At 54.2% G+C, this 9,110-nt stretch overlaps 1 protein-coding gene across 1 annotated transcript; it reads right to left on the reverse strand.

Moving 5' to 3' along the window:
• Nucleotides 1-1,433: 1,433 nt before the first annotated feature.
• On the reverse strand, nt 1,434-8,450 carry XKR8 (XK related 8). Its single transcript, XM_004266738.3, has 3 exons — nt 8,052-8,450; nt 5,799-5,995; nt 1,434-3,034 (listed from the first exon to the last, which is right to left on the reverse strand). The coding sequence occupies exons 1-3, from the start codon at nt 8,342-8,344 to the stop codon at nt 2,325-2,327; spliced, it is 1,200 nt and encodes a 399-aa protein (XP_004266786.1). The 5' UTR covers nt 8,345-8,450; the 3' UTR covers nt 1,434-2,324.
• Nucleotides 8,451-9,110: the final 660 nt, after the last annotated feature.

Genomic DNA, 9,110 nt, shown 5'->3' on the forward strand with positions numbered 1-9,110 from the left:
AGAATACAGATGAGAGCTTAGCCAAAAAATTAAACATCTCTTTGGATTTTCTCAGGGGAAATAGCCTGAGACACTACACTGCATCATCTGTTTGGGCATGTATGGCATCTCCCCAGAGCCTAGTCTTCTCCACATATGACAGGAAGAAGTAGAGAAAAGTCAATGTAGCAAGTTTTGTTTTGTTTTGTTTTAATTGAAGTATAGTTGAGAGCAAGTATTTGTTTTAGTGAACCCCTTAGAAGCTATGTTTGAGGCTAGGTTGGACACTAAGCCCAGGGATTTATAAAGGCCAAGCCTGCTCTCTGAGGTCTCAACCCTTGATATTCCCTATGAGTTGAGAAAGATAATGATTTCACTTTTGTGTGTGTGCAAATGTGTGTTTATAGTCAATTAAAAAAATGATCCTTTTTCTGAGGTTATATGTCCTTTCATAAGACAAGATAATAGATGGTGGTAGTTTTTATGCCCTTTTTCATTAAAGTTAACTTGGCAACCATGTTGGCCATTATATTGGTTCATGAAATTCAGAAGTCTGAAAATCATTGGACTAAGTGATCCTGGAGATCCTTTCTACCTCTACCATTCTGTGTATGTAAAAAGCACCAGCATCATCTTCCCAGAGTTCCTCCCTGCTCCCAACCTTCATCTCTGTGTCAGCCTTGGCTCCAGGCCAGTATAACTGCTACAAGCCCCTCCTTCATCCAGTCACTGCTGACTTGGTGTCTGGAATAAAGCACATCTGCGTGGCTGTCATCCTCACCTCCTTTAGGACGTATATCAGTTTCTCAGGGAGGCCTTCCCGGCCATTCTATATAAAATTGTAACTCCCACCTACAACACACACGCACTCTCCCTACCTTATTTTTCTTTTAGCACTTAACACTATCTGATACATTCTTTCACTTATTCTGTTTACTGTGTCTCCACTAGATGAATGAATGAATAACAGACTCTCCTGGATCCCGTCCCAGTGGTGATGATTTCCTTCTGTCTCCAGTGCCCTTTCCCTGCTCCTTCTTTCTCCAAACCACAGACTTCCCCAACACCACTGCCCACATCCACATCCCCTGTCATCACTGCATCGCTCCCAGTGACCTCCCAGCAAAAAGACCTTTCTTCACCTGCGCTCGCGTATTCACTTCCTGATACCAAAGGTGTACCTACTCCCGCCAGGCCCAGCAGCAGAGCCGGCTAAGAGCACATGCTAGAGTCAGCCCAGATCTGGGTTCTGATGCCCACCTGAGCGGTCAACACCACACTGGCTCACCAGCTCCTGACGCTTAGAAAACAAGGTTAAGAAGTCTTGCCTAAGCCAGCCCTCTTCTCTGGTCCCAGGGCCTTTACCGACTTTGAGAGGAGGACTTTGCGTCCCTGACCCCTTTTTTCCAGGCAGCTTTGAACTTGGTGGCGGATTTAATGACACAACTAGGCTAGGGGATTTCATGAGGTTTTAATAATAATCTAATAATACTGTTCAACAAAGACAACACACGTGTCTCTCGCTTACAGAGACGCAGATACACACACCTCTTCCACCCACACAGACTGAGGTAGAAAGTACACTGCCTGAAGCACAAAAACATACTCAGCGGGCCGAGCCACGGCCCAGACCACAGGTTCACAAGGCACTTGGTTGAAAGGTCGCCCCTTGAGAGCAGAGGCAGAGGCCGGGCCAGCTGCACTAAGGCCTTGGAGGGGCTGACAGGGCTGACAGGCAGTCGGGCATCCCTGGCTTCCAGCCTGAGAGCCTGTTCTGGAGTATCTGGAGAGGGTAAGGGGTGAAGCTGGAATGGCAGCTGATCTGCCAAGGCTAGAATGATGCTTCTGGCACGTAAAAGGCCCTCGGTAAACATTTGCTAAATGAATTGAATGACTGGGGTGGGGCAGGGGAGGAAGAATTCCAGAGAACACATCCTGGAGGTCCTGGGGCCTTCCAGCCCAGGACAGGGGAACCAAGGGTGGGACAACAGCTCCACCAATTATTTTAGAGGTAGCCAGGGAGGTAAAAATACCAACACTGGGATGCTTTGGGGTTATACTTGTTTGGGGGGAAGGGAAGAGGCGGTCTCTTCTTTCCTCCCAAAGTGTTTCATACACAATTGGGGCCCTGGACCCTCCAGGGCCCAGCCCTTCTCATCTTGTTCTCCTCCTTGAGGGCAGGCCTCTGTCTTACTCAACTCTGGTCTCCAGCGCCTGGCACAGATCAGGCATCGAGCGCTCGTTGAGTGAATCAAGGCCCACAGCAGCATAAGCAGCTTATCTTCTACATTCTACCAACTGATTCCATCTGGCCTTCAGTCCCCTTGGCTGGGTCTGACCCTGCCTCAAAGGACACCATTCACCTCTCCCTTCCATGGCAAAGCAGCCTCATCCCTACCTTTGGGGAAAAAGTTCTTAGCCAAATGGGCCATGCGCCTGTTCTGAGGCAGCTGACGCCCCTCGAGGGAGTGCAGACCCCGGGTCCCGTCCACCTGGTCAGGCTCCCAGCGGCAGCTGGGGTGCAGCCAGCGGTAGTAGACCAGCCGCAGAGCCAGCCCCAGGAGGAAGCAGGCGCCGGCCGCAGGCAGCAGCCTCTGCAGCAGGCAACCGCTGGGCAGCCAGGTGCTCTGAGTCACCCAGGCGACCACCAGCAGAAGGCTATCATTCAGGAGGAACGCCAGGTGGATGGTAGCACGGCCTCGGGTTCGGCCCTCAGCCACGTTGAACCAGGAGAAATAAAGGATGGTGGCCACCGTCGCCCGGTACAGCCACTCGGAGCAGGGATCTGGCATAAAGTCCGTGCCCTGAAGCCACACCCAGAACAGCAACACCAGCCACAGGCCCAAGAAGTGCAGGGCCACACAGCGGGGGAAGAGGGCCGAGAACAGGGCCACGACCAGGACTCGGGGCCACAGCAGCAGCAGGTTCCACAGGAAGTAGATCACGGAGGCACCCAGCCCCAGGAGGGGCTTGGAGGGGAGGCAGGTGCGCAGGGCCCGGTGGTAGTCAAGCAGTGCCCACGAGATACCCACAAAGGACGTGCAGATGCTGACCCCTACGAAGAGGAAGAGGAGACAGGTGAGCCCTGCGGGCAGCCTGCAGGCACTCCCCAGAGGCCACGGGTACTGCGAAGGCCTCGTAGCTACGCTGACGTGGGTATTACGGACCCCAATTTGTTGAAAACTACAGCTGGAGACCAGCAAGTTCACACAACCCCAAACAGAGCTAGGATCCATATGGAGTCTGCCCTTCACCGCAAACCTTTCCTTTTCAGGTGCTACCATGGTTATATTTTTCACGGATGAGAAGGTGTGTGACTTATACACTCTCATCGGCACCCCTGTCACCCAGCATCTGGCACCCCTGGGCCTTGGCCACACCCTGAGCATCTTCTAGGGCCCTGTACCCCTTCCTTTCCCGGAAGAGCCCACGCCTTTCTTGGATCTGAAAATCAGCAGTCCAGTTCCCCCTTCTTAGTCTCAGAAAGTGAAGCAGGAAATCCCATGGGGTGGCGACAGGCCTCTAGCTGAAGCTGCCTTCCGGGGCCAAAAGGGATGTCCCTGTTATATGGGTGGTTCAGCCTCTACTCCCTTCCACCCTCAGACTGGGCCCCGGTTTTGATTTTCCAAGACTCGAAGTGTACAGTGGGGATCCTATCCCACCTCCTAGGTGCCCATCCTGGACTAGAAGCACCAGGCCCTCCAACGAGGGCTGGAAGCATCTCTAGACTGCTTCCTCCCCGCCCCCTCCCTATTGCATTCAGTCAACAGATGTTCGCTGGGGACCTGCTACGGGTCAGGAACCCACTCCCAGCCTGGAATCAGATCTGTGGCCTTTGTAACCACCCCACACTCAGGGTCTCGTCAGGGCTGATGTTCCTCCAGTTTGCCAGCGTGCCGCATTCTCTGACCTGACAAGCGGTGCCCTTGGTATTAGGTGGACCCACGCCCTGGATCCCCTGGCCTACTCCTCCTTACCCTGCAAGTTCTGGCTTCATTATCCCCTATAGTCACCCATCTGGACCCCACCCCACCCCACTCCGCTGTGCAGCTCCTATAGCACCCCATTCCTCTCTAGAGTCTTATCACACAGTAATTATTTCCTTATCTCTGAGCCCCTTCAGGGTAGGAAACAGATTCTGCTCCCCAGGGATCCCCCAGAAGCTGGCATATAACAGCAGCTGAATACATGTTTGCTAAACAAAAGTTGGGAAAACCTGTCTCTTCCCTCAATCCCCCATCCCCACTCCCTCCATACACAGCATAGACTGTCCCCATTTAGCCCTGGTCCTAGACACCCACTGCCTCCAAAGAGACAAACAAAAAGCACAGTCATCCCTCAGTATCCACAGGGGATTGGTTCCCAAAATCCGCGGATGCTCAAGTCCCTAATATAAAATGGCATAAGAGTCAGCCCTCTGAATCTGTGGATGCGGGACTCACAGACAGAGGCCCGACGGTACGCGCACAGTGAGTGCTGTGTGTCCCAGGGCAAATCGCTTCACCTTTCGGCATCTCTTCCCTCTTGTGTAAAATGGAGATAAATATAGCACCAAACTAGAGGCGCTATGGATGTGAGCCATGATGACAATAAAGCACTTTCCTCAGTGCTGGCTGATAGCAGGCGCTCAATCGTGATGGCCGCTATGACTGGTTTTTGTTTTGTTTTTCAATTAATACTGTAGACTCAGATTAGCAAACGGAAAAGGCCCTTGGAGACGGAGTCCAACTCCCCAGCTTGTACAGCTGTGGAAACTGAGGCCAGAGAGGGGATCTCCAAGTCCCGCAGAGAGTGGAGGCAGAGCTGGGACTGGCTCCTTGGGAGGCTGTGCCTGGTACGGCAGCAGGTGTGCGAGGGCTGAGGAGGAGAAGGGGAAGCCTAGACCCTGAATCAGATGTGAGCTGGAGTCCTAACTTGGCTGCCAGCTGGCCTGTGACCTTGGGCAACTTCCCTAAAAGCCCTCCCAAAGCTTCTCTTTGCACAAACCTCTCCTGTGTTTTATGAGGCCACCCGCCTCTTCCTTTTCAGATCACCCCACATGCTTTACTGTAACTACCTGCTTTACAGTCTATGGTCCCGGCAGGCCAGGGGCTGTGTCCATCTCCTTATTCACTGTGGTGTTCCTAACACAGGGACAGGCACAAAGGTGCTCGATCAAAACAAAGGCACGGGGCTTCGCTGGTGGCGCAGTGGTTGAGAGTCCGCCTGCCGATGCAGGGGACACGGGTTCGTGCCCCGGTCCGGGAAGATCCCACATGCCGCGGAGCGGCTGGGCCCGTGAGCCATGGCCGCTGAGCCTGCACGTCCCGAGCCTGTGCTTTGCAATGGGAGAGGCCACAACGGTGAGAGGCACGCGTACCAGAAAAAAAAAAAAAAAAAAAAGGCACTCTGCATGTACAAAGGCGCTCAGTAATTTATCTATTGATCAACAAATTGCTTATTAGGCATCAGGCACCCTACACACTTCACCTGTTATCTCCAAAATTGTAAAAATTACACTTAAGATTTATTATGCACTAGGCACGAGGCTTTATAGGCATCACTTCACTTAAACCTTTCATTAACCTTATGAGGTAGGATCATTTATGACATCCATTTATTTGTCCAGATGAGAACAAACTGATAGCTCAGAGAGGTGGGGTCCTTTGTCCAAACTCAAGGCTAGAGCATAACTTTGCATTTGAACACAGACCTGCCCGACTAAAGGACATTCTCCTATTTTCTAAGCAGCCTTTATAAAAGAGTGAAAACCTTTCTGACACTTGTGGGCAACTTTCCCAAGGTGTAAAAGGGAGGCTGGCCGAGGGCCTGACACTCACACTGGTAGTACTCGGCGCTGCCGCTCTGCAGCATGATGGCCAGCACCAGTGTGAGCTGCGGTGTCATCTCCAGGAAGGTCTCAAAGAGCCGCAGCATGCTGATGTCCAGGGAGAGGAAGTCGGCATAGGCCAAGTCGAACTGGGTAGGCACCTCCTGCCGCCACACCAGCAGCCCCTGCCGCAGCCCCTGCACGCACCTAGGCAGTACACACGATGCCCCAAGGGGCCCAGTTAGCATCCTGTGGCATTCCTCCTTCCCTACCCATCGAGTGGATGCAGACAGGCTCAAATCCTAGCTCGTCACATACATGCTATAAGGCCTTGGGCAAGCGACTTACCTCACTGAACTTGTTTCTTCATCTGTGAAGTGGGGATAAATACAACAGCTATTACTTCTGCGGTAGCCACCATACCAAGCTCATCACAAACCTTGTCCCATTTACTCCTTTACAATATCCCCATTTTACAGATGGGGAAACAGGACCAAAGAGCAAATGAGCAGTGGAAACAGGATTTGGACCCAAAGCTGTTTGAACTTGAAAGGTGTACTGGGAAATTGCCTAAAGTGAGCATTCTCAAATTTTAGCAAGTGTAAGAATTTCTTAGGATCCTGTGGGGAAGGAAGCCATTGAGAGCTTCTGAGCACAGGCAAGACAGGTCCTACTGTGCTACAGAAAGAGCACCCAGGGATCCATTTAACAGGCCTGCCCAGAGTGATGGGAACAGACGGGGCAGAGTTAAGGGAGTCCAGAGGTTGGACAGACAGGCCTGAGAGATCCACTGGCATGAGGGGGCAGTGGAGGATGGACCAAGATCTCCCCCCGCCCAGAACTGACCTCAGTTGGCTATTGGAAGGTGAGGCCATTCACTCATTGCAAGTTCATTCATCAGATGTTTACTGTCACTTCCCCTGGATGAACTTGACAACACACTCAGGGAGCAGGCCCGAGTTCGGGGCGGGGCGAGGTCCCCCAGTGCCCTGGCAGAGGCCTCAGCCTAGTCACAGGCAGGAACAGAGACACCGTTTTCTCAACCAAAGCTCAGTACAGTCTGTCTGACTCATGCTCAGCAGAAACAGAAGATACATGATGTAATTATAGATTCAGGGCTCACTGCGGGCTGCCAGGACTGTAATAACTGTGCCCCTTCGTGTTCACCCAAGGTGTTATTGATGCCTGGACAGTCCCTCAGGCAACACTGCAACATTCAAACCTCCTCTCGCCCACTCCTGGAGACTCAAGGCAAGATCTGGAGAGAATCTGTAAACATGGATTCAAGAGCAGATCCTGGCTCCGTCCATCCCATGCCAACCCAGACCACATCATGTCCTGACTTCACATGACTCTGACCCCTTCGTTTCAGTTTCCCCATCTCTAGAGGGCCCCCGCCCGAGCCCAACCCTACATGGCTCCAGGGACATGGATGTGTCAGACCCCACCTCTGCCCTCTTGCTTGGTCTGGGAGTGAGGGGGTGGGGTGGGGAGCAAGTGTTCAGGGAGAATACAACTGGGAAAGACAGGGTGGGAGGCACTGGCCATGAGGGAACAAGCGCTGCTCTGGGGGTCAGGGCTGCTGCAACTCCAGGGTGACCCAGCTGATCATGAAGCTAGCTGACACGTGCTGCCTGCCTACTCTGCACCAGGGCAATTTACAGGTCTCATTCCATTTAATCCTTACACTGTGAGCCTCTGGAACAATGAGTAAACTGAGACCCAGAGGGGTCAAGTGAATTGCCCAAGGCTCCACCCACAGCTAAAAGCAACGGGAGGTCTGTTGCCACCAGGCACTGTGCGGGGCACTTCCCTCTCTGCCCTTCACCACAGGCCTGCCAGCCACACCTACCTCGAGATCACTACCTCCTTTAACAGAGGAGGAAACTGAGGCTCAGAGAAAGGCAGAAATAAAGCCACACAGGTGGTAAAGCCAGGATTGGATCCCAAAGGGTCCGACTCCAAGTCATGTGCCTCCCTTCCCTCTCTGGGCCTCAGTTTCTTCAGCTGTGCCAGGAAGGGTGCCGTTCATGAGCTCTGAGGACTGCCAGCCGGATTTCTCCCTCATCAGGGATCAGGAGCTCACCTGTAGGGAGAGGCGCCCGCTAAACTACAAGGGGCTTAGTTTCCTCCTCAGGGTCTCAGTCCTCTCCTCTCCGCCCCCGTCGCGGGGTCAGGGCTCTCACCTGCGCTACCAGCCCAGCTGCAGGAGGTGACGTTGACTTCCGTTCCCCCTCCCTCTCCCGGAGGGCAGGGCGCTCACCTGTATAGGTAGCCCAGCTGCAGGACATGCAACAGCGCCAGGCAGTGGCCAGGGGGCTTCGGCGCGTGCGGGCTGGAGAGGTCGGCGCGCAGCCAGACCCAGCTGAAGAGCTGCAGCGCGACTGAGGAGAGGCCCAACAGCGCCAGCACTAGCGCGGCCCACAGGTAGCGACCGCTGAGCACATACTGGCTCGCGGCCCACAGGTCGGCGCCCAGGTCGATCAGGAAGGCGAGGGTGCCCAATACGCCCAGGACCAGGTCCCAGAAGAGAGCGGCGCGTGGCGACCAGGGCATGACCCACCAGCCTCTGCCCCTCTTTCTCTTCTGGGCTCGGACCCACCCTCCCGGCCCAGGGTCGCCCTCCCTGCCCAGGGTCGCGGTGGCAGGAAGGAGGCGGACACAGCCCTCGGGGCCGCCCAGGACTCGGGCTGCGGGGCGGGACTTCCCCGTCCCGCCCTGTCCGGGGAGGAGCGAGGTCCGTAGACCCCGCGGTTGGGGTATCAGCGGTCCCACAGATCCCTGGCCCTGCCGCCTGCCTAGACATCCCCGCACTCTCACCCCAGCCCCGCTGAGCCCTGAGGGCCCCGAGGACCGCTAGGCCCGAAGACGGACCGTCCGAGGCGCAATGCCCTTAGCTTAGGAGGCTAATCGCCTTGTTTTACATTTGAGGCTCCTGGAGACCCAAAACGGCGAATCTGGCCCGGAGATTAGCGCCCGGGCTAGAACTGCGATGCCTCACGTCTGCACTGTTGCAAAACAAAACAACAGAACGCCAAGGCCCGTTCCGATCCCTGACTGAGGGACTTTGCTAAGTTTGCCTCCGAGTCCGGGCCGTGTGCCAGGGGAGACAGAGGGCACTCGATCAACCAGGCGCATCTTCCTGGCAGCTCATTTTACTCGGATTATCCGAATAGGAGGAGGGGGATTCAATAACTGGGCAAGGGAGTTACTTTAAACATGATTTACAAATTAATAACAGAATAACATGCACGACAAGCATTGTGTTTGGGATAAAACATGAAACTTGAAAGAAATGTGCTTCTGGTGGGGCCCTTGGGGC

This window comes from Orcinus orca, chromosome 1 (genome assembly GCF_937001465.1).
Source record: "Orcinus orca chromosome 1, mOrcOrc1.1, whole genome shotgun sequence".
NCBI classification, from domain to species: domain Eukaryota; kingdom Metazoa; phylum Chordata; class Mammalia; order Artiodactyla; family Delphinidae; genus Orcinus; species Orcinus orca.

Coding starts and splice junctions, on each gene's coding strand:
- XKR8 (XM_004266738.3), bottom strand. CDS start 8,344: ATGCCCTGGTCGCCACGCGCCGCTCTCTTCTGGGACCTGGTCCTGGGC. Junction 5,996..8,051: donor CAGCTGGGCTACCTATACAG/GTGAGCGCCCTG, acceptor TGTACTGCCTAG/GTGCGTGCAGGGGCTGCGGC. Junction 3,035..5,798: donor CAGCGCCGAGTACTACCAGT/GTGAGTGTCAGG, acceptor TCCTCTTCGTAG/GGGTCAGCATCTGCACGTCC.